At 40.4% G+C, this 25,292-nt stretch overlaps 1 protein-coding gene across 6 annotated transcripts in view; it reads left to right on the top strand.

Moving 5' to 3' along the window:
• Positions 1 to 25,292, top strand: part of ELMO1 (engulfment and cell motility 1) — a 525,215-nt gene that overhangs the window by 483,948 nt on the left and 15,975 nt on the right. For all 6 annotated transcript variants that reach the window (XM_073678246.1, XM_073678245.1, XM_073678247.1 and 3 more), the window contains one exon: positions 16,322 to 16,429. In XM_073678246.1, the coding sequence (XP_073534347.1) occupies positions 16,322 to 16,429 (108 nt within the window). The remainder of the gene's footprint in view (positions 1 to 16,321; positions 16,430 to 25,292) is intronic.

Genomic DNA, 25,292 nt, shown 5'->3' with positions numbered 1-25,292 from the left:
CTCTTGGAATTAGAGGAGAAAAAAATGCCAAAGCGCAAAAATGGAAAATCGCAGTCTCATGACAGGGTTAATGCAGACAACAATTCACATGATGTAGAAGGGACAGTATCTGAGTCAGGAGAGTTATATAACATTGCAGCTAATTAGAGTCAGTTACTATATCACTGCACTCTTGCATGTAAAGTAGAAATAATATCTTTAGCTGCATTGCGGACTTACAAAGGAATATTGAGAATGGAGCTTGATGAGGAGGGGATGTCTGAGAGCTTCCGGGAAGAATCTGATGATGATGTGATCCTGTAGTTCACATGAAGTCTAGAAAAGGTACAAAATGTATGAATGCAACTGAGCTGGGATGAAGCAAATTGCTGGTAAGTCAGCAGTACAGGAGGAATTTATCCAGTCATTTACGTCACTTTTCATTGTCATAAAATTAAATTACTGATTTTGTTGCAATTTGTTTCTGTACAAAAACATGCAAATTTTTGCTTGGTACAGTGCTCGTTACTCTTTCTAAAAGAGGCTGTAATCTGGGCATGGTTACCGTATTTTTCGGACCATAAGACGCACTTTTTTTCCCCAAAATTTGGGAGGAAAATGGGGGGTGCTTCTTATGGTCTGAAAGTAACTTACCAGTGGTGGTGCGGGATCGGCAGCGGCGACAGCGGCAGCAGATGGCGGCGGCGGCAGCAGAAGAGGTATCTGCCTGGGACCCGGGCCTTGCCCGGTACCGGGGCCGGTTTCTTGATGTGAGCTGCGTGAGCTGCTTCCGGTGAGCTTCGTGAGCTGCTTCCGGTGCGCGTGGCCATCTTTCTGAAGCTGATCTTCAGGAAAATGGCCACCGGAGCCTGGCGCATGCGCTCTGCTATGACAGCGGCCATTTTCCTGTAGATCTCAGCTCCAGAAAGATGGGCGCGAGCAATGGAAGCCGCTCACACCGCTCTGCCACGCTACTCACAGCAAGACACCGACCCCGGTAACAGGCCCCAGGACCCCAGCCACCTCTCACCCAGGCCACAAGCCCCCAGCCCCCAGCCACCACTCACCCAGGCCCCAAACCCCAGCGCCAGCCATTACTCCCCCCAAGCCCCCAGCCACCACTCACCCAGCGCAAGCCACCAGCGCCAGACCCAGCTTCCTGAAGGACCTTGCCTCCTGTGCCCCAACCACACGGCCCAGCCACGTAAGATACCTATTCAGACTATAAGACGGACCCCCATCTTATCAAAAAAAATGTTTTCCTATTTTCCACCCCAAAATTTGGGGTGCGTCTTATGGTCCGGTGCATCTTATAGTCCGAAAAATACAGTAGTTATGAAATAAGGCTTAAGCCAGAGTTATGAATTGCTACTTTATAAAAAGGTGGCATAAAAAGTGAAAAATCAGTTCTAGACAAAAAACTTATGTCTAAAGATGTAACTCTTTCATCAGTTTGGTGCAAATAAAGGTAAGTCAGCCACAAGCAAAACTTACTTAAAAAATTCCTCTCTATATGTGCAAAAAAAAATGCTTTAAATATTAATTGAATGTTATTGTAGTTTTAATCAAGTATTCCTGTGGGTAGGCCTGATTGTGGTAACAAACATTCTGAAAACATTGAGTTAGTGGTTTTGTCACAGCTCCAACAGTATAAACGGGTACAATGAAGGACCATACATTTTTAGGTAATTTTTTTTGTGTATGAACCCAGTTGTGTTATTATTTTTTTGCCAGCAGGGTACAGTAAATGCCCTTATACAGCCGCAGCAGTCATGCAGCTTCCTTTCTTTACTGCTCACATTAGGCTTATAAGAGCTTTTTTTTCATGAATACAATGTGCTTGAAATAATCCCCAGAAAGTGTTTTAGATGAGAATAGGAGACTTCAGTTTTCAAAGACTGAGGCACAGAATCAGAATTTCTCTTCTTTTCTTTTCATTGAATTCACAGAACAAAAAGAAAATAGAATTGTATAAAAGTAAAGACACGTTTTAGTCTGCGACATATGTCTTTTTTCTTGTCTTCTCTTTCTCCCGAGAACAAGCACTGTTTTTCTTTAATTAGAAATTGGTTGCTGGCACTGGGGCTGACTGGCAGGTATACAGCCAGTGAGCTGATAAAGAAGACCAAAAAACTGAATATCGGATAAACTCCATATAATAAAGCTAGCATCCGCCTGAAAAGAGGCATTATGTAGCTCTAAATTGATATGTCACTCTTGTAAACTGCTTGTATTCCCTTGTGCGGCAGATTGTTGAAGAGTAGAGGATACAGACTCCAATGTCTGGACTGATTGGATATATTATGAAGTCATTCATGTGCATTTACATTTAGAGTCCCACAAAGCCTTCAAATTATGAATGATTTGGAATAATATTTATTTTATTAAATATATGAGAACATAGACCGTCATGTCTGATCCAAAAGTGCAATCGGAACAATCAACTTAAAAAATAGGGCGTTTGTTCCTCATATTATTTTTAAGCAATCCCTTCTATTCTGTATAAACAGATGTAGACATGAGGCTTGAATGTATACCTATGGCATAAGAAGCATTTTAAGCTTTTTATAATAACCCTGAGATGTCTTGTTTTTGTTTTATTTATAAATTCTGACTAATTAAAGGGGTTTACCAAGTTTAGAAGTTATTTCTATTCATGGAATGAGCAATAACCTCGTGATCACCGGGGATCTGACCACAGGGATCCGTATAGATCCCGAGAACCAGGCCCTGTGTGAATGGAATGGTGGTCGATCATGCACACTTCCACTCCATTCATTCTTAATGGGAGTGCCAAAGACCATCCGAATACTTCGGCGGTTCCAATAAGAGCAAATGGATTGGAGGTGCGCATGATCAACTCCCACTCCATTTAGAGTCCCTCGTTCTTGGGATCGTTGGTTCCAGCGGTCAGACCACTAGTGATCAGGAAGTTATGCCCTTTCCTATGGCTAGGTGATAACTATCAATAACACTAATTAATTAATTATTAAAGGGCATATTGATGATCTCGGGATAGAATATCAATATCGGTTTGGTGGTTGTCCGACACCCAACACCCACACTGATCACCAATTATTACCTCTAAATAGTAGTTGTAATGCAGTGCTGGGCAGAGGCAGCTCTATTTATTGCTTACATCCGACCACCACCGGAGCTGATAATAGCTGATCAGCGGGGGTGCCAGATGGTGGTCCCCCACTGATCTGATATTGATGACCAATCCTATCAATAGCATATGATTGCAGAACCCTTTAACTGTTTAATGTTGCCTAATTAATTCCATGTGTTTTATGACTTTAAGACACAATATAACATTGACAACATTCTCGACCAACAGAAACATTATTCAGTTTATCCATAAAGCACTGTTTAGATTGAAACACATAATTTTATATTCACTTAAAATAGGAGCTTATGAATATATTTTTAGTTCTGCTTAAATATACATGTGTGGTGCTATCTGGAGCATGAAATGTATCCCAAGGTGATTACTTTCAGTTAGTCATATAGACTGCAAGATGTATTTTTTCTGATTTCTAGTTGCTATGCTCGAGTGTTTTTCATCAGACGTATTTGCTGACTTTCTCTGATATGTAGTAAGATTCCATTTTTCTAACCAACCCTTGACATGGTTGCAGCAGATAGCTTTCAGGTTTCTTTTTCAATTCCTTTTTTTCTGAATAACCACAAATACTCTTGGTATATCTGTATTAAGAGTATCTTTGAAAAGAGATGCAGCAGATATTGCCTGTGTTGATACCTGGGAGTCTCAGTGAGGGCTTTGCTGGATACTTCCAAAAGTCTACACTTTAGTCGTATCTTGACGGCTTTATCTTAAATCCATTGTCTTGGCGAACAGGATGAAGATTCTGTCACTGTCCAAATACCTTTGGGCTCAACTGTACTTTCCAGCATATAGACAGTATGTGCGTATTTGTGTTTAGCTGGTCGGAATGAAATTAGTATGTGTAGCCACGTCAAGCGGAAAGACCGAAACGGAGCTGCTTGCGTAAATAGGGCGAGTCCAGAATCCCATAAGATACAGCAAACCTGTAAAGAAAGAATACAATGTGCGTCAAAGCTTGAGATATAAACTGACCACCGCAGACAGTTTGTAAGAGGGAATTGGATGAAAAAGCCTTAGCACAAAATGCCTGTCAGTTCAGTATAATGTCTGTATGATTGACTGTCGGTTTTCGCATGGATGAAAAACGTAGAATGATCACAGGTCGATCGAACGGCAACGGACATCTGAACAATCAAAAGATGACAGCGCAAAACCAACAGATGGATAAAGAAAATAGTTTATTAGCTATACTCAGAAAGAAGCTGAAAAAAACGCTCATAGATAAAATCCAAATGATCAGCCACCTTGTGGTAAACGCCGATCATTAGCATGACCCAGGGTCGGACTAATGAACAGGAGAAGCCATATTGGTTGAGACGAAACCCTGGGTCGGGCTAATGATCGGCAATGATCTGTTACACAATCATTCATCATCGTGTTCCACCTTTTGCAAAAAGGTAATTGAGGCTGAAATTATTTGTGTTCTGTGTATCTAGTTCTGTACTCTATAAGCTGCTTCTTGACCTATTATGTTTAAAAACGGCAATAACTTTTTGCAGCATGTGTGTTATGCCAAAAATGGCAAAATAAGTGGAAAAGAAATCTAAAGTTTAAATATTAGAGACCTTTTTCATTAATCTTGGACTTGTAAGTGTATAAATATAGTCCAATTATTATTTTCTGCTAATATTTTGAGTTCCTTCTTTTCTGTGGTTCTTCATGGCACATAATTCATACATCCGTTCTACGTACCTGACTCTGAGATGTAACCACATTGACAAATTTATTAAACTGCCCCACCAAGCCATTAATTATAATTGAAGTGCCTACACATTCGATCTGATTTTCATGCAAAGTACTGTTTTTATTGGTCTGAACAATGATGGCATTTAAATTGCTTGATATAGTTGTAACTTAGCAATGCATATCTGCCAATGTCAGTGTCTGCCAGTCTTCGAGAATGTATTTTATGTATGCCACATTTCCTATTCAAGAACTAAATGCAGAGCTGCCATATCCTGATAGTGACACCTCATTGTGAATATGAAGTACTGTTTACTTGTCAATCAGAAGTTCTCCCTTGACAGCTCGTGTCAGTAAATGTTACCCTCTGAAGAAATATTATTGAGCTTATAGGCATAAGCGCAAGGAAAGGGACAGATCTAGTGGTTTTACGCTAACCTAGGATAAGGTAATGGCAGTCTGTTGAGACATAACACATCTGATTTCAGATATTTGTTTATTGTGGCTCTTCTCACTTTCTCGTCAGCATTGATTTCTGAAATATTATTCCACACAAGGAATCAGAAATATAACAAACGCAAACAAATCATTATGTAAATAATTCAGTTTTGCATATACTTACCAGAGGCTGGCATCAAGTGCAATTATCGTAAGCACAGTGTTTACCAGCTTGTTTTGGGCTCTGTAATTAAAAAAGCTTAATTTATGGTTTACATTGCAAAATATTATTTTATTGTCAATCTCTCTAGCCTGACTAGGCCCCTGTAATTTATATGGTGTAGTCCAACCTTTGTCACATCATTTAAATGTTTCTCAGAGACCAAAACATTATTTAAATACATTCATATATTGAACCTTTTACACCCTGAGTGTATAAAAAATCGTTCATGTTTTAATCAGAAAAGTGGGGAAAATGTTCTCACTTGTCATCCATGTGCAATCAGTTTTTTTACTCAGCTATTAATCTTTTACAGGACCATTTACAGTTTCCGATCTTACAGAATTGTAATGTATCCATAAAAATTGGACACCATACGGATAGTCCGTATTGTATCCAATTTTTTTTCTCGCACCCATCTAATTTCGGCGTCAAATCGCAGCATGCTTTTTTCCTCATGCCAAATACATCTAAGAAAAAAAAACACAGATCTGCACTGCCTCATTAAATAACATTGCTCCAAGTCTGATCCCATATTTTTATATCAGATTGCACTCATCCGAGTTATACGCTCGTGTGAACGAGCAATTAAAGAGTGAATCCACCTAAAGTATCTGATATGTCAGCAGATCATTGTTAGATTGATTTGCCCTTTAATAGTGTTGATTTCCGTAGTAGATGCCAAGAATTTTCTCCATATTATTTTTAGAAGGTTTTATTTTGGGAATTTATGCATAACAATAGAAACAACCGTTGTTAAATTATTCACATTTGTGAGATTAATTCACAAGCTTATTATGTAAACCACTGTTAAACTGTGAATGGTAAGAGCAATAGCAAGGCTGTAAGGGTCTTATGCACAGATGACAGATGATTATCGGAGGAGATAAGGATCCGGCATGTCCAATTTCAGACTGCCGTTCCTTTTGTTGTCAGTGAAATAAACCACCCCCAGTGATGTCTGGTAGTAGTTTTTTCATTGAGACCACTGCAGAGTGAGTGCTCCTGTGCCCGGGAAAGTCAGTTGACATAGTTGCCGGCCAAATGATCAGCCGAACCACCATTAGGCCGACAGCTATCTAATGTGTATGGGGGCTTTAGAGCTGAGCTATAGATGCCAACAAGCTTGTATGCACAGAAGTTTGGTATTATCGACCGCTCACTCATACAGCTACACACCAACCCCCATCCCTCACAACCGCCATATCTTACTATGCATCAAAGAACCACCCGTGACCCAAATAACCAGACTTGGTAGCAATATGTCCTACCAATACATTTAACCGTGTCTGTCAACTCCAACCATCTGCCTGAACATTTTCAGATTGATAGTTATATCTCCTAATAATATACATGATTTTTTACATTGGAATATATTTATTCACCAGTTGTTTTCAATGAGACAGAACATCTGTAGTTTTCTGTGCCATAATAATTACATTTCTGGCACAAAAGAGTAAAAATCTAAAACATTTACAAAGCTGAACATGAGGTTCTCTTCACTAACATTCTGATAAGTCTTTATATGTAAATTCTTTTATACCCAAAAAAATACAAAAGTATTCTAAGAGAGATACCTTTATTGATTAACTAGAAAAATTATATTTTCAAGCTTATGGAGCACAGTAATGCTGGTTTACAAATGAATTACTGGGACGAGAGCACAACATTTACAAGATGTTACAGCAATGCATTTTTGCTTTGCGGTGGATGGGATGATGCCTCCTGAAGATAAGTCAAGGTTATAAAATTTAAGGTTTTTGTTACAAATGGATAGGTGGTGGGAGTGGTTTGGAGTCAGTCTAGTGGAGGTGTGATATGAGTCCATGTAGTGAGTCATAAATCCAGGCGTTAGATTGAGTCCCTTTGTCAAAGACTTGAACAAGCTTATCAGCTTGAATTACCTGATATTTTGTTGTCATTCCAAAAATGACCTTTCAGTTTTAAGACTTTTAAATCTAACATACTGTGTCCAACACTGATCATCAAGGGCTACATCTATATTTAAGTGGAGGCTCTAGATATTTATGTTTTTAGCCCTACCCGGAATGAATGCATTTGATTCGGATGAAATATTGATGAATATCCCAGTTTAAAACACCACTCCAGCGTTTTTGTTTATTTTACCCCTGGAGTGGTGTCACTAATCTAAGTTCCCTGCCCTTATTATTATACTTAGCACTCGCCGTCTTCATCGGTTATCTGTGCCGCTCTGGTCGGTCTTCTGCAGTTTGTGACCGGTATTTGCTGGGCGATCTTGAAGTCACTACTCAATGTTAGCCAATGAGAGCCAGAACGAGGCTTTCATAGATTTGCATTGAGAGCTTGTGACTGTTACCTCTGACTTCAGTCAGAAGTTGCGGTCACAAGATGACTGACCGAGACCAGGCGGCATCGGGAACAACAGAAGACAGCGTCTAGTAAGTATAATACTAGAAGCAGGGAACTTACATTAGTGGCACCACTCCAGCACTGAAATAAAAAAACACCACCACTGGAGTGGTGCTTTAAACGAGTAACTTGGATCTTGACTAAAACCTTTTCTGTATTGAGTAGGTAAATAGGACAGTAGGAGTCTGGGGATAAAGAGTTCTTTCCGGCAGGGCCGGCCCGAGAGATTACGGCGCCCTAGGCGAAACTATTTTGTTGCACCCCTACTATTCTTGGCAGTAGATGAAAACTTGGGATATAAATTTAGGAGCAAAATAAACCACAACAACAATGATTAATTAACTCTCTCCTAACTCTGAGAAGTTGTGTAGGACAAATATATACAAAGTAATCAATAACACAAAACAAAAACGACCATAGGTAATTAAAATTTTTGTTTCCTTGCCTTTTTTTTTTAAAAGGATGACACTAAGTCACCGAGATTAATTTGTTTAGCAACTTCAGATTCTATCGAAATTGTTGCCAACCCAACCAACCTCTCTTGCGTCATATTTGCCCTTAAATATGGTTTAATTAGCTTTAGTTTTGAGAAGCTTCTCTCTCCTGAGGCCACGGACACAGGCAGAGTCAAAAGAATTCTTAGAGCCACCACCAGGTTGGGGACACTTTCTTTCAAGTCAGATTTAAGCAAAAGTTCAAGAACGTCTTTTGGTGATGAATCTTCTGGAACACGTCTTGACATTTCCTGCAGTTCACCACATAGCTCTATGGCATCGATGTCTTTTACTTCGATGTGTGTAAGAGACTTTTCCAGAGCTTTACACTTATCCAGAACAAATTTGCTTGGTTTTCCCTCAAGTGAACGGATGTGGTACAAAAATCCAAATTTCAATTCCATTTCTTTCAGCTGAGTGAACCGCTCATCAACTGAATTTATAGCAGTATCTAAGATCGCAAAGTAAAAGTTAATTTTGAAACTCTGTTTCTCATCTCTTATGGGCTCATCTTTCCCTTCATAAGAGAACTGTCTGGTTTTTTTCTTTAAACGTTTTGGCGCAGAACTTGACTCAAAATTAGCTGGTATGCCAAGCTCTTCTGCGATTTCCCTCGCATCAACTAACAACTTCTCAAACTCTTCATCGCTTCTTAATGATTGCAGATATTTCTTTGTTTTGTCAAGGTGTTGAGAAGCAGCAGCTAAATCGAATTCTTGTGACTGAAGTAACTTACTTGTCAAATTGATTTCGTACAAAATGTTGAACCATACTAGAACAGGTGTAACAAAAGAAAAGGTTCCAACTTGTTTAGCAAGACCTTGAGCTTCTAGCCGGGAGACATTTCCAGAGCTTCCTGTGAGACTAATATTTTCTGCTATGTCCATTAGGGCATCATGGACTTCGCTCAATTGGTAACGGAGGGGGGCCAGAGCATCAATTCTACTTTCCCACCTTGTTTCGCTTAGAGGTTTTAGGGTCAGAGATGGCAAATGACGCACGAGTACTTCCCAACGCTGAGTTGACGAAGAGAAAAATACGTAGAGATTTTGAACTAACAGGAAAAAAGTTGTCGCTCCAAAACAGCGTTTAGCGGCATCGTTGACGACTAAGTTTAGAGAATGGGAGCTGCAAGGCACAAAGAATGCACGTGGGTTTATGTCCAAAATTCGTCTGTGTAGTCCAATGTTTTTTCCCTTCATGTTGCTCCCATTGTCGTAGCCTTGCCCTCGTAAGTTGTCCACAGAGAGCGACAGTTCTTCAAATTTGTTCAAGACAGCGGCTGTCAAACCACCTCCAGTTGTATCAGAAACAGGAATGAATCCCAAGAACTGCTCTTTAATTTCAAACTTTTTGTCTTCTGATGTGGACACGTCAGAAGTACAATCCAGCACTACAGAAAAGTATTTTGCAGTTTTGACATCGTCAAGAATCTTTTCCTGAATACCATTACTTAGCAGTTGAATCATCTCATTCTGTATTGTTTTTCCCAAATAATGTGCATGAATCTCTTTGTCCCGGATTTTCCGAATGTGCTCACACATGACGAGATCGAACATAGCCAAATACTCCACAAATTTCAAAAAGTTCCCATTATTAGATGCAAACAATGCATCATTTGATCCACGGAACGCTAAGTTTTGCGTACCTAGTACCCTCACTAGAGCTATCAACCTTTCTAAAATTTGATGCCAGTGTTTTTCTTGCTCTTCAATTTTGCGTAAGTGTTCTTCGTCAATGGTCTTGTTCATCTTAAGTCTATTTTCGAGTTCCTTCCATTTTTGAAAGCTAATCATGTGATCTTTGCTTTTTTCGTGGCTGGCTAAAATAGCAGATATGTTTTTCCAGTCATTTACACCATCAGTACCTAAGGCTGAGCGTTTGATGATTCCTAGTTGAAGTGATGAGTCTGGAAACAACGTGCAGCAAAAACAAAAAGCTGAATTTTTCTGAATAGAATACGTTAGCCAATTGCGTTCAAGACTTTCACCATTGACAAGACGACGTTTATAGTGAACACAAGAAAATTTTCTACGATTAGTGTCCAAAGGAAAATCAAAATCTTTAACTTGTGTGGGGCCGAGTTTTACTACATCTAGGCGTAAGTCATCATTGATTACGGTCCACGTAGCGGGATCGTCCGAATAGTCTTTGCGTAGTATTTCTATAGATGTACCAGCCTCCATGTCAGTACTGGTACTTTGATCAGATCTACCACCAGATATTGATGGTTGTAGTTCACTATTTTCAGCATGAGAAACAAATTATATTTCCACATTCGATATTTCCGAGGCAGCAGAAGCCTGTTGTTCCAACGTTTGGAATTCCGCGTCTTCATTTCTATTGCTTAGATATTTTAAAAATGACCCTTTGATTTTTGAAAGTGATTTCTCCTCCTCAGCTTTTCTTTTACGGTTCTGAAGCCCCGAAAGTTTTTTCTTCTTATCAGCCATGACTCGTTACAACACACAGCATTTACTTAAAAGTTAACGCGCCGATTAAAATTGTTATCTGAACATTATATAATACGATTTTACTTTTAAGACAAAAACCACAAATTTCTTTAACAATTTCCAATGTTTCCAATATTTTTGAAAATCAAAACAATATACCTACCTCGCAGCGCCTAACACTTTAGAACCTAGGCCAAAAATTTACTAAAAACCTCCTATTTTCTATTTGCATTCATGAAACCTCATGAAACAATGAATCTAATGAATATACAAAATAACAGCAATGGCTCACATGATAAAGCTTGCAAACAGTAGAGACATACCTCGAAAATATTATAATCGCGTGCGCCGATATGCAAAAAACGTAGATACTATCTCCTTTGCCTTAGCTGGCCTGACTGGCAGTCCAGGCAGTCTACGCCAATGCGTCAAAACAGACTCCTCCCACTAGCCGCATCGACTGCTGATGACATCTATCAATATAATCGCCAACTAGTACCTAGTACCTAAAGTCCAAACTACGTATAAATAGGCTATATGGTACACCTACCTTTAAAGTATACGTATTTTTTTCTCTCGGGCGCCCCCTTAGTGTAGTGTGTGCATTTTTGGTTGTTTGCTTTGCCAACATTTGAAAACTTAGGAGCAAAATAAACGCGCGGGATCAAACACCTGTCAGCAGACGATGCAAACGACTCGCGTCCGTAGTTTAGCGCCTCCTTTCCGTGCGTAAATTGAAGTTCAACGGTTTTTCTTTTAAATTTATGGTAAAAAAAAATTTATGTACACTTTTCTTTCCATCCCTAAAACTTTTTGCCTTTTGAAAAGATTTTTTATAATTTTTTCTATTTTTTCTCTGGCGCCCTCTTAGGGTCGGCGCCCTAGGCAGCCGCCTAGTTCGCCTATACGTTCGGGCCGGCCCTGCTTTCCAGGCATCAGCAACACCACCATGGAATCAGATAACTTAGCCTGTTGAAATATCACCTCATAGAGTTCTAGCAAGTGATGTTTAACCATGTCACAATTGAATTTTCTACCAGTCTCCTGTTAGTTCGTCCATCCCAGGGGTTTTCCATGAAGGTAATGATTGAATTGCATTTTCAGTGTCCTCTGTGATTGGGACACCCAGTGCCCCCGCTTAGTAGTGCAATAAGCACCATCGACGCTGTCTGTATAGAAAGAAGTTTATAGAAGTCTCTGGGATCTCAAGTATTGCATCGGGAGCTGTTCAAATCCCTGTAAAAATATTGAAAGACGCAGTTAATAACTTGAGGATCAGTACACAAGTATTTTGTACAAGGAATGGAGGTAAAAGTTCTCTCAACCTGAGCTTGATATTTTAATAGCTTCCCAGTTTTATCCCCTTTTTCAAATATTGCTGCCTCTTTGGCAAGAAGCTTTGCATGAGGTTGATCATTGACAAGGAGCAATTCTCTCTAAGCCTCTGCTCAGTGATGCTGATTGGAGGTTGGGGGGTCCGCTCTATAAGTTTGCTCGGGTTTTTGAACCGCAAACCTCAGGGATGTTTCCCTTTCCCGGAGTTTACGTTTCTGGCTGGCCATTACAAATGTGAAAGTTCCTCTGGTAGTTTTATTGCAATCTTAACTACAAGCGCCAAGTGGTCAGAAATACCTCAGAGAGTGTAATCAACATTTGATATTGGCGGTAATAAATCTGGAGATCCTTTATTCTCACTCATTCTCCTGTCATACGTGGGAGGTGGCCTAAATCCATGCTAGGGCACTCGCAGCAGTAGTGAATAAGCAAGAGGTTTGACCATCCACAAATCTTGAGTTTGGCATTGGAAATGATAATGTATTTCTACCCTTGTCACAAATTTATTCACTTAATTCTGTGAATGGAGTATGTTTGCTGTCAGGAACAGAGTAATCCAGATAGAAGAGATCAGAGTATTGTTGTATATCACCTCAGCCTTCAGACAATTTGTTTTTATTTCCATATTTAATCAATATTATTCATTCATGGAAATTATTACCTTAATGTGCCTGTAGCTATAATTGAAAATGTAATGGACAATCAACGTTGTCTTGAGATAAGAGCTGTATTCCTATCTTATATCATCCTGTGCCGGCTTGCTCACTATCTGGCCTGCATCCATTTATTCACTTCCCATAAATCAGATGAATAGACTTGGGTGTGTTCCTGTCTAGATCTCATTATTTCACTTCAGATTGGCATCAAATGTTCTCTAGATTTTGGTGTCTTCTTGAGCAGATGTTAACCTTGTGCTTTTTCACTAATCTTGACCCTCTTCAGTGTTTGGTTTAACCCCTTACCGACATCCAGTTTACATGTATTGCGTAAGTGTGTAGCAGGTGTATGGAGTGGGCACATTGGGTAAGCCTGGCCCATACCTGGCAGGTAATGGCTGTGACCCAAGCCAGGAGCTGCTTCTAGCAGTTGCTGGTGGAGCAGAGCTCTGCCCGTGACTGTTAAATGCTGTTGTCAAACTCTGATCATGGCATTAACAGCATGCCGTGCCGGCATGGGAGCGTCTCATTCTGTGCGCCCCTCGTGATGCAATCCGGGATGCCGATGGGTTTCTATGACAGCCAGGGGTCTGTTGAATACCTCTGTACCTGTCATCATGGAGCTCCTGTGAAACCAAGTCTGTGGCCAGGCTTCAAAGGAAACCATAATGTTCACTATATGCAGCAGCACTGTGGTACTGCTGTGTATAGTACAAGCGATCAGACGATTGCAGGCCCAAGTCCCCTAAAGGGGCTAATAAGTACAGAAAAAAGTAAAAAAAAAGTTTAAAAAAAACATAAAAGTTCACATCACCTCAATTGAAAATAAAGTTAATAAAAAAAATACACGTGTGATATCGCTGCGTCCCGAAAAGTCCGATCTATCAAAATATAAGATAATTAGCCCAATTGGTGAACACCATAAACAGAAAAAAATTCAGAGCGCCAAAATTGCGTACGTTTGATCCTTGTAATATAGGAAAAAATGCTGTAATAAGCGATCGAAATGTTATATCTGTCTCAAAATGGTATAGATAAAAAAAAAGTTCTCGCCCCACCAAAAAATAAGCTTTTACACACCTCTATTACCTGAAAAATGAAAACATTGCAGATCTGAGAAAATGCTGATAATCAAAAAAAAATATGGATATTAACCATATTGGGCAGGGGTTCATTTATTCTTTAGGCTACATTCACACACCCATGTGTCATGGTCCGAGTACAGACCGTGATGCATGAATCGACTCATTTGAGAATCATGAGAACAAATGTTCTCATTTGTTGTGTGTGTATGCATTGGGACTATAATGCCTACACATAAAAATGAGTTTGCTATTCATTCATTATTTCCCTTTAATAGCGCCAATTCTGTTGCTCTGCTTAGGCCATCGTATGTCATGTTATGAGATGCCCCATATTGGCTCTGACCACAATCTATATGATATTTATGTTCCAGGAGCGCCTGTTTGCGGTCCATTAAACATGGAACGCTGACAGATGAATTCAGCGTCCCCCCAGAAGTAACGTCTGTGTTCCAGAAACGCGCCTGTGCGTTCCAATGACACATGGTGTGAACAAATGACATCATCAACCAACTGGAAGTGACTGCTGGGATCAGCAGTGTAAATGGGTCTTTAATATAAGCCATCAATAGTCAAAGGCTGGGTAAACCGTTAACAATGCCGATGTTGGTTGGGACTATTTATTCTGTCCTATTCTAATGTGGAGAGAGTGCACTATAAATGCATGGGACTATTTGCAACTTTTATTCAGCTCATTATAAATAATAATAATTTATTTATTTCTATAGCGCCAACATATTCTGCAGCACTTTACAATTGAGCAGGGACATGTATAGTCAATAAAAGCAATACAAAGTTCAACAGTTACAGGAGGAGTGAGGGCCCTGCTCACAGGTTTACAGTCTATAGATTTATCAATAGGCTTTTATATGAACTGGCTTCCAGGTTAAAATTGACTTGTATGATTATTTCTAGGGCACATAACAAAATTCTCCACACCCAAACCATCCAATGAGTGCGCCCTTACGGCTCATGCACGTTAGTGATTTTCTCATACGAGATAATCGGCCTGAGTTTCATCAGTGTTTTGGCTGACAGTTTCATCCCTTTTCTCTGATCAGAAAAAAATGCTTCTCTGCCTTCTCCTATCAGTACTTGAAAAAGGGACCCATAGACTTTCATTGCCAAGTGTTTGATCTAACGCCCATATCAACATCTGACATGTCTCCACAATTTTGCTTGGACTGCTCAGTCCACAAAATATCACAGACGTGTGAACAGCGTTATAGACTATTACAGCTCAAGAGCTCTCCGTGAAAAACACGGATAGCACTTTTATGCAAAAAACTGATGTGTGAATGAGCCCTAAGTGTGAGAAATCTCTGCATGTAAGCATAGTCCTTAGAGAGTGTTTAGGACCAAGTTTGAGCACCTCTTTTCTACTGTAAGTTCTTTCTCAGACATATAGATACTTCAAGTCTATTTAATAGGAAGCTCATTATTGGAGTCTGAATTTATAAATATCTGATCAGTGAAGGTAAATAGCCAAAAATAATTCTACAATATACCTATATCATCCAATTTAAAATCCACATAAAAAAACTGCGTGAGCATGCTTTACGGAAGAGTCTCCATAATACATCATGAGATGCAGCTTCTTGTGTCTCTATGTAAAATCAGAAGAGCATGGGGATATTATATAGCTAGAAAGAATTCAATTTCCACAATATTCTGGATTCACGCAACATGTTAAATATTTATATTCACCAGTTGTGGGTAAAACAAAACGTTTTTTATCCATGGTATTAGTTTGTGACTGCTTAATGGCAAACGAGTAGGGCGCCGTTTAAGCAGGGCGTTGGACACGATGACCCTGGAGGTCCCTTCCAACTCTAACATTTTATGATCCTATGATCTTCACCTATTTTGACAGTGTTGTTTGAAACTTGGTGTGAAAATGTCAAAAGTCACAAAATGTTTGCACAACTCCTCATTATGCAAAAATGTAAAGTATTTTACACAAGTTATCTGGTGTAAACTCTTTAAAGTATCAGCCCCTATATTTTCTCTAAAAACAAATCTCTGCAATTGTGCAGCCAGGCTTCGATTCATGGGCAGTGGTTTGGGCAACATGAGTTGATTGTCAGGTGCGCTTTTAAGCTTTTGTGACTGTTAAATTAATCAATCAATGTGAATGATTTTCCCCAGATTTTAGCTCTGAGTTGAGGTTGTTTCTTGCATGAAATGTGATTAGACCTATGAGTCAGATATTTGATCAGCTACAGATGACCAGTAGATTATGTTCTAATTTATTGTGTGAAGAACATACCTATTGCATTTTGCATTAAGAGTGCACATTACTTTCCACCCACATTGATCATTACATTGAATGGAAATGAATGCTAACCTTTGTAGCAAATAATATTTACTGTGCATTTGTTTTTGTTTTTCAGAATATGTTCTAGTTATGCAATGATTATATGATTAGTGTATTGAATTCTATTATCGTCCATTTTGCAGATAAGTTTTGGTATTGCCGTCTGTCACCCAATCATAAAGTATTACACTATGGAGACTTAGAGGAAAGTCCTCAAGGAGAGGTCCCCCATGACAATTTGCCGGACAAATGTAAGTCACCTTAATATTCATTCTTACAAAATCATACATACGAGTTATTGACTAATTGTTTGTTTTTGCCTAATGTTGGATTAAGATGTCGGAGCCGGGATTGTAGTTATTAGTATCATTTTTTTCTTTTTTTACTCTGATGTGCTAATCCTCTTGGTTTAACTTGATGAGTGATAATTCTTTTTTAGCCCTACTTAATATATACCAGACTGTATTTTAAATGTCAATATTTAGTTTACATTTGTTGCCTTAATGAGCTGCGGTGCCTTGTTTCTGAAGGAAATAATCCACCTGGAATAGTGGTAATTGGTGGTTGAAGTAGACAAAGCAAGATGTTGGAAGATGTGCTGTGAAGGACCCATGGGTTCTAGCAGTAAATCTGCTTAATCTCAGGAGATTGGGTTACTTTAACTAAACCAACACAACTATGTTCATTCTAGAAAAAAGAAGGGAAAGAAGTGGAGTGACTATAAATGTGGACATAATATATCCTAACTTAATGGATTGCTGTTCCTATTTTCTGCAACAGTGCCTTCATTTAATTGTTCCTGAGCAATCTCATTGGTGCGTACCAAAATAAATAAATGTAGGAAAAGAGCTTTAATATGTTGATGAAAGGTGGCATTTGCAATTTTCTGTGGCTAAGTTTAAAGCAAAAGGCTTTGCCTTTTCTTTAGTTTTCATGTTATGCTATTTCTGGTTGGAGCTTCAGAGCAATTCCTTTATGTTAAAGGGGTTGTTCCTTGAACAAAGTACATTTTCATTAATAGAACTTGGAATAATAGTAAGTTCCACAATTGGATGTGTTAAAAAATGTTCCTGTGCTGAGGTAATCTTATAAATGTGTCCCTGCTGTGTACAATGTAATGGCTGTGTCTCACCGTGAATAGCTGCTCCAGTACATGGCCGGCACATAGCACAGCTCTTGGCCAGGATGGAAGCATAAGTCACTTATGATAAGTGAGCATACAGACAAAATAGCAGGTGCTTAACATAACATGGGCTCACAGCTGCTTCTTTCTGAGGTAACACATTTTTTTATCTATTTTATCACAGGAGCTCATCATAAATCAAGTCAGAGATGTATGCGCTCAGAGGCAGCTAGAGCTCCTACGTTACTGACTTGATTTATGATGAGCTCAGAGGGCTGAAGATGCAGCCGAAACACTCCTGTGTTACCTCAGCAAGAGAAATGGATTGCGTCAGAAAGTAGCAGCTGCTGTGTCATCTGCATGCTCACTCATCATAAGTGACTTATACTTCCCCACCTGCCAGGAGCTGTGATATGTTCTGACCATGAACTGGAGCAGTTCTGCATGTTAAAAGACAGATATTACACAGTACATAGCTGGGCCAGATTTAGAAGATTATCTCTGCAGAGGAACATTTTTTTTAATGCATGCAGTTGTTGAAATTATTATTATTCTAAGATCTATTGATAAAAAATGTACTTCTAGTGGGACAAAAATGAATTTATATGTTAGAAGTTTGTTGTTTTTTTTACACACAAATATTAGGCACAAATGTACTTTTTTTTGTATTGTGTATACTTTTTCTAACCATCAGACAGTATAATACAATTTCAGTATGTTTGGATTTAGTTGAAAGAAAGTCACACTGTGTACCTCAAAATTCTCATAGCTGTAATCCATGACAATAAAAACGTTTTCTACTTTTCTTCTGATGTTGCAGGTAGGCTTTATTAGCCCTGTCCCGACTGGGCAATTTTTTTTTTGCTTCAAGTTTTTCCTCACTTTAATTCCAAATGACGTAACTTTTATATTTTTTAATCCAAATATGAGGACTTGTTTCTTTTCAGGATGAGTTGTAGTTTTAAATGACACCATTTATTTTCCATACAATGTACTGGAAAATAGGTAAAAAATTTGAAGTGATGTGAAATGGCGCAACAATCTGCTTATCGATTCTTCCATTGTTTTGGGGGTTTTGATTTAGGGTGTTCATTCTCTAGGTCAGCACAATTGCAGAGATGCCAAATATGTATAGGCTTTTACTATTTAAGAGGTGGACAAAAAATGTAAAATAAATAAAAAATTGTTCGTGTCACCATTTTCCTGAGATGTGAGAGATTGTCTTTCACATTGCAAGCTGACTTTTTTATTGATACCATTTTAGGGTAGGCTACCAAAAAACGAAATTTTCTTTCAGTTTTTTTCTCATGGTATTTACCATTCGGGTTAGCTCATTTTCTATTTTGATAGAGTGGACTTTTACTAAAATACCACATTATTGCGGTATATAAACAAAATGACGTTCTCCTATGAAGCCCTGCCTTAAAGGGTTGGTCCAGTACCTAAAATGTACTTTTTAAATATCTATATTTACACCCTTACCACTTTTGTAATTAACTTTATTATAAAATGCTCTGCATTTCTCCCTACCTAGCTAACCACTTAATGTGTTTTTTTTTACTTCACTTCCTGTTATGTTTCAATTGAGAGGAGTCTCAAGCAGGACATCACAGGAGGCTGGGGCTGCACTCACTTCTCTACAGTGTCTATGGTCCCTTTTGCAACAGGGCATCAGAGGGGGGTGCCACCCCACAGATTCTAGCACCGTCCACAAACGAATCATCATCAGCTCAAAGGACAGCACTGGTGTCACTCACTGCTTCTATCACTGCTCCTGATGATGATTCATTTGAAGACGGTGATAGAAGTTTTGGGCAACACTGGTGTCACTCACTGCCTCCACCTCCGCCATTGATGATGTTTTCTTTCACAGTTAGAAGCCGCGTAGGACATAGAATCTGTGGGATAGGTGAGCATAGTGATGCCACCCTGCCTCTATCACCATGATCATAGATCTAGGACATCTTCAGAGGGAGCCAATGCTAGAAACTGTAATATTCAACTGCAGCGCCGCCCCTGATGATGTCCTTTTCCAGGAGGGACAATGGATGCTGCAGGGAAGTGATGCCGCTCCAGCCTCCTGTGGTGTTCTGTTTGAGACTCTTCTCAAACGAAACTACACATGAAGTGAAGTAAAAGAAAAAACACATTTAAGGGCTAACTAGATAGGAAGACGTGTAGGGTATTTTACAATAAAGGTAATTACAAAAGTGGTTAAGGTGTAAAGTTAAATTTTTAGGTATCAGACTAACCCTTTAAGCTTCACAGGAGGACAAATAAGGCACCGGTACTGTCATGACATCCTATTAACCATATTGCGGGGGGGGGCCAGCCAGTGCACATGTGCACCAGAAGTCACTATCCGGGATGTCACATCAAGCTGCAGCCGGGCGTGGCCCAGTGACGCACACTCCCCCGATTGATGGGCTGTGGGCGGCGTTTCACCACACATCACAGCCCAGCATACAGCGCGCCCTTTTCCAACGAAAGCAGAGGAGAGGGAAAGCGCGCAGTGGATGCTGGGCTGTGACGTGTGGTGAAACGCCGCCCACAGCCCATCAATCGGGGGGGTGCGTTTCACTGGGTCATGCCCGGCTGCAGCCAGAACTTGACATGACATTAGCGGATCTCATGTGATACCAAGTGAGCGGTCAGCATTAGCGCCGCTCACAGGCAAGAATGACAATTCAAGGTAATTGCAAAAACACTTGTTTCCACAGTTTAAATCAATGGGGACATTGTTAATAGTAGAGGACAACCTCTTAAGATAAAGCTAAGAAAGTCATACTAAATAGTAGATTCAGTAACTGTAGCATTTTCTTTGCGCTAATGTCCAATAAAGGAGCAGCGGCCAATAAAAGCAGGACAAATCTTTTCTTATTGAAAGTTTGTGTATATTAGGACTTAGGTTGCATTTATACTGGCCGATTTCAGGACAGAACATTCCTAGGAATGCTTGTTCCTAATAAGCAGCCTGTATGAGCAGGCTAACAATCACCCGACGAATAAGCAAGACACTCATCCATGGGGTGAAGTGATTTTTATACTTGATTAAAAATCATTGTTGTCGTCAGCACAATGTGCTGTTGAGAACAATGGCATTTTATATGCATAGAACGATTGTGTTAATAATTGTTCAGTGCGCATGAAAATGCGGTCATCCTTTTGAAACCGGCTATTAAACATCCACTGATCGGCTTATATGCATTTAACAACAACGGGTTGGTCAGACTAAATGCATGTTATATGCAAAATAGTTTCTTAGCGTTTCATAGATTGAGCCCTTCCAAATTACTTAAAAATGGCTATTACTGAAGATGTTGTCTTCAATCTTCTTCATTGTTTACCAGACACAGGTATCAAGGAGTCCAAAGTCAAAGCCAGGAGGGTATGACTTAAACAGAAGGAAGAGATAAAGGCGTAGTCAAATAACTATCCGTAGGTCAGAATACCAGGAGGACAGTGGATCAGAGCCAAAGGGGTTAAACAGACAGATAGTCAGAACAAGGTCCAAGGTCAGGCAACAGAAGATCAATACACAGAACACTAGGCACAGAGAAACAAACCTCATACAAGCTGAATGTATGTCTGGTAGAGGTCTGGGAGAAACAGCCCAGTTAAGTAGCCTGGCAGTAACCTGGAATAATGAACACCCGGAAATAGCTTCAGCATGCCCCTGTACCAGATTGGACTTCTGAGCGGTCAGTAACTGGACCCCATATACAATGAGGGGTGGAACCGTGACAGTACCCCCTTTTCTAAGGGGGGGCCTCCGGACCCCTAGGCTTGCCAGGAAACTTTAGATGGAAGGCCCTAACTAATCGATCAGCCTTCACATCTCGAGCGGGGACCCATGATCTCTCCTCCGGTCCGTATCCCCTCCAGTGGATGAGGGATTAAAGGGAATTTCGAACCCTACGAGAATCCACAACCCTCAACTGCATACTCCAAGCCAGCGTCGACTGAAACTGGAGGAGATGGGGATGAGGGAGACAATACCTAAGGGACAAACTCCTTTAATAGGGATTTATGGAAGATTTTAGAGATGCGAAGGGATGGGGGAAGCTCTAATGTGAATAAGCAAAAATTGGACTATTAATATCTTTATTAGAAAAGAAGTTAAAACTATTGTAACACTCAAGACAAACAAGAACTGGGTTCCAGGCGAGGTGGAACTGTTAACACATGGTGCTGTAGCCAAAACAACGTGTGCAACAAAAAAACACACAAACGCATCAATCACCACATGAGCACATATGGGGCAATGTAGCCCCTATGTATATAACAAGAAAGACTGTGAGCATCACAGAGTGCCAAATGACATCTAGGGGGACATTTCAATATGTCCACATGAACACTGTTTGTACCATATCATGTATTTGACTAAAAAAGAAATCGAACTTGTCATTTTGATACCACTCTCTCTACCAGATACAGAGCCAAAAGCCATATGCCCTCTAATAGGCCCCTATCATGGTTTAGCTTATTATGGCTATAACAGAGGCTACTGTCTTCATCAGTACAAAGGGAGCGTATGGATATCCAATATGCAAATCGCTCAAGTATAACCTATGACCATGGCAACAGATGATGTTAATAAATATCAGTCACCCTGTGTCCATGGCATCAAATGCTGTTAATCAATATCAGTCAACTAATATATAGACTGGCGGTATGAGCGTAATTAAGCTCATTCACAAAGATTTTCCAGCCACATATCATAGAAAAAAGAATGGTCTCGCACGATTATCAGGATGCGGAAGGCTGTATTGCCAGGTCCCTTAAGGGTGCCTGTGTCCTTATGAACTGGGTTTAATCTGAATGCCACAGGATTGACCACCTCTAAGATCTCGTATGGACCAATAAACTTTGGACCCAACTTTGCCGATGGCACCTTAAGTTTAATGTTCCTGGACGACAACCAAACCTTATCCCTGATCTTAAAAACAGGAGCCACTGCACATCTTATATCGGCCTTCTGTTTTTGGCGAATCTGAGCAGTCCCAATATTCTTTTTAACCTCCTTCCAGGCATCCCCAAGTCTTTGTCTGGAAACTTCCACCGCAGGACATTCAGAACTAATCCTAGAAAATTCACCAAAATGGAGATGAAAACCATAATTACAGAAACGGTGAGGTTCCAGTAGACTGATTCACTCGACTGTTAAATGCAAACTCAGCGAGAGGTAAAAACAAAGACCAGTCCTCCTGCTGAGCCGCCACAAAGCACCTTAAAATTTGTTCCAAAGATTGATTTGTCCTCTCAGTCTGACCGTTTGTCTAAGGGTGGTAAGCAGATGAAAATGACAAGTCAATCCCGAGTTTACTACAAAAAGCTCTCCAGAATTTAGAGACAATTCACATGATGCCTGTGAGTGGCCAGCGATACTGCCTGTGAGCGGCGCTAAGAGCAACGCAAGGTATTTACAAAGACACTTCTTTTTAACATAAGAATAGATTGGCCAATTATTAATAGTAGTGGACAAACCCTTCAAGACATTTGTTACCACAATTGGAGCTCCATTTAACAATCTCACTCTGACACCAATCAATAGCAGGATTATGAATCTGCAACCATGGAAACCCCAGTACCAACCCAGCAGGTAAATTATTCAACACAAAACATGAGATGGATTCAGAGTGGAGAGCTCCTACTTGGAGCTTGAAATCCACCATTACCTTCTTGACCAAATTCCGGGATAATGGTGTCTTGTCAAGGGCGAAGATGTGAATGGGTCTTTCTAAACTAACTGTCCCTAACCCTAACTTCAGAACCAGTCCCAAATCAATAAAGTTAGCAGCAGACCCACAGTCAATGAATGCCAATGTTGATAACACCTGGTTCTCGAATGATAACACTGTATTTATCAGTACTTTAATGGAGGAAGAAAAAGGTACCTGGGAGTCTGGGTGACCTCCTTGGCCGTCACCCAGACTCAGACGTTCTCCTGACTGTTTGCTGACCTGAGGGCGAGTTGGGCAATTCTTTAGAAAATGTCACGAGAGACCACAGTACAGACCGAGTCTGAGATCTTGTCTACATCTTTTCTCCACGACGAGAAGACTGGCATCTCTAATCTCCAATGGCTCCACCTCTGGTAAATGGACTTCCTCCGGGGAAATATGATGGGCAGCCTGCTGTTCATCTCTTCTCTCACGGATTCTACGGTCCATTTGTATGGCCTGGGTCATGGCCTCCACCAGGGAACAAGGAGCATTTTGAAAGACCAGGGCGTCATTAAGGGTTTGGGAAAGGCCTTTGTGGAACTGGCACCTGAGAGCTGCATTGTTCCACAGAACTGCCGTGGACCACTGCTGGAACTCAGTACAGTAGTCCTGAGCTGTTCGACCCCCTTGTGCCAGGTTCATGATCTTAGCCTCAGTGACCTGGATCCTGTCAGGTTCGTCATATATCAGTCCTAAACTGTCAAAGAAGGCGTCAACAGATACCGTTCTGGGGACAAGGAAAATGCCCAGGTCCAAGGGCCCCCTCGCAGTAGGGACATGATTATTACCACCCACTGGAACTCCTCCCCTGACGATCAGGGGCGCAGGGTAAAAAATAACCTACAGCTCTCCCTGAAGACCCTAAACTGGTCTTTCTTTCCAGAAAATTTATCAGGGAGGGCTATTACATGTTCGGGAGAGACTACCTGTACATCAGAGGGTACTGACGTCACAGCCACTGCTGGCAGTGAAGGGCTGTAGGAGGTCTTCAATAAATTATCTGACCCTGCAACTGACATTGTGATGATTCCAGACTCTGGCATTCCTTAGCCAGATCCTGAGTCATCAGCTTCAGATTCGCCATCTGGTCACTGAGCGTGTGAACAGTTTCCATACAGGCGAAAAAGAAAAACATATGGGCCAGACTTAATGTGACGCGGAGTCACTTTTCACAGCCAAGCTGTGAGACGAGATAGTCAAGGAGTCCAAAGTCAAAGCCAGGAGGGTACGACAAACAGAGGGAAGAGACAAAGGCTTTGTCAGATAACGTTCCTTAGGTCAGAATACCAGAACGACAGTGGATCAGAGCAGAAGGGGTTAAACCGACGGATGGTCAGAACAAGGTCCAAGGTCAGGCAACAGAAGATCAATACACAGAACACAGAAACAAACCTCACACAAGCTGAATGTACGTTGGGCAGAGGTCTGGGTGAAACAGCCCAGTTAAGTAGCCTGGTAGTAACCTGGAATAGTGAACACCTGGAAATAGCCGGTGCCTCCCAATCCCAGATTGGACAGCCGAGCTGTCAATCAATACATTGACAGTTTCAGCACGCCCCTGTACCAGATTGGATGGCCGAGCTGTCAACCAAAGTACTGACGGCTTCAGCACGCCCCTGTACCAGATTGGATGGCTGAGCTGTCTGTAACTGCATCCCAGACACATTGAGGGGTGTAACCGTGACAGCTACAGCTTTATTTAATTCATGTGGATGGGACTAAGCTGCATTACCAGGCGCAGCCTCTACTAAAAGTACTGATCCATGCCTGGTAAGTGATGTAGGCGAAGTGATGCTCATCCGAACACTGCAGTTGATCCGAGAGTGCTGAGAGGTGGGACACTGCTTGTTGGATATAGATAGCCAACCCCAAAGGTGCGTTATCAATTTTTTTGTCCCAGATAACCCCTTTATTATGTTAAGCCTGGTTGGTGGGATATACTATACATGAAGATTTTAATGTCATATTATAACTCTCATTTTAACGTTTTGTCACATACAATAGTTGCAGCATTAGTTTCATTATAGGTCCATCCTCCTTAATAGTTAAACTGAAGTAAAAGTCATATTTTCTGTAGCTCCCAAGTTTTAAGCTTTGTAACTGGCACATATTCTTTTTCACAATTCATTTTACTCAGTCGTGTGAGCAAATATTACCTTCTGTAGTGTATTAAGAAACCCTGATAAAATGAAAATGTTGATGCAGCTAGAGGTTGCTGGTTTTAGCTGTTCTTTGTCTTATGCGTGATGCATAATTCATTTGGGT

The sequence above is a fragment of the Phyllobates terribilis genome, unplaced genomic scaffold (assembly GCF_046119375.1).
Source record: "Phyllobates terribilis strain yellow unplaced genomic scaffold, ASM4611937v1 Scaffold_4__5_contigs__length_816908805, whole genome shotgun sequence".
NCBI classification, from domain to species: Eukaryota; Metazoa; Chordata; class Amphibia; order Anura; family Dendrobatidae; genus Phyllobates; species Phyllobates terribilis.
The sequence above is the reverse complement of the archived record's forward strand: the minus strand, read 5'-3'. Positions and strand labels throughout refer to the sequence as shown.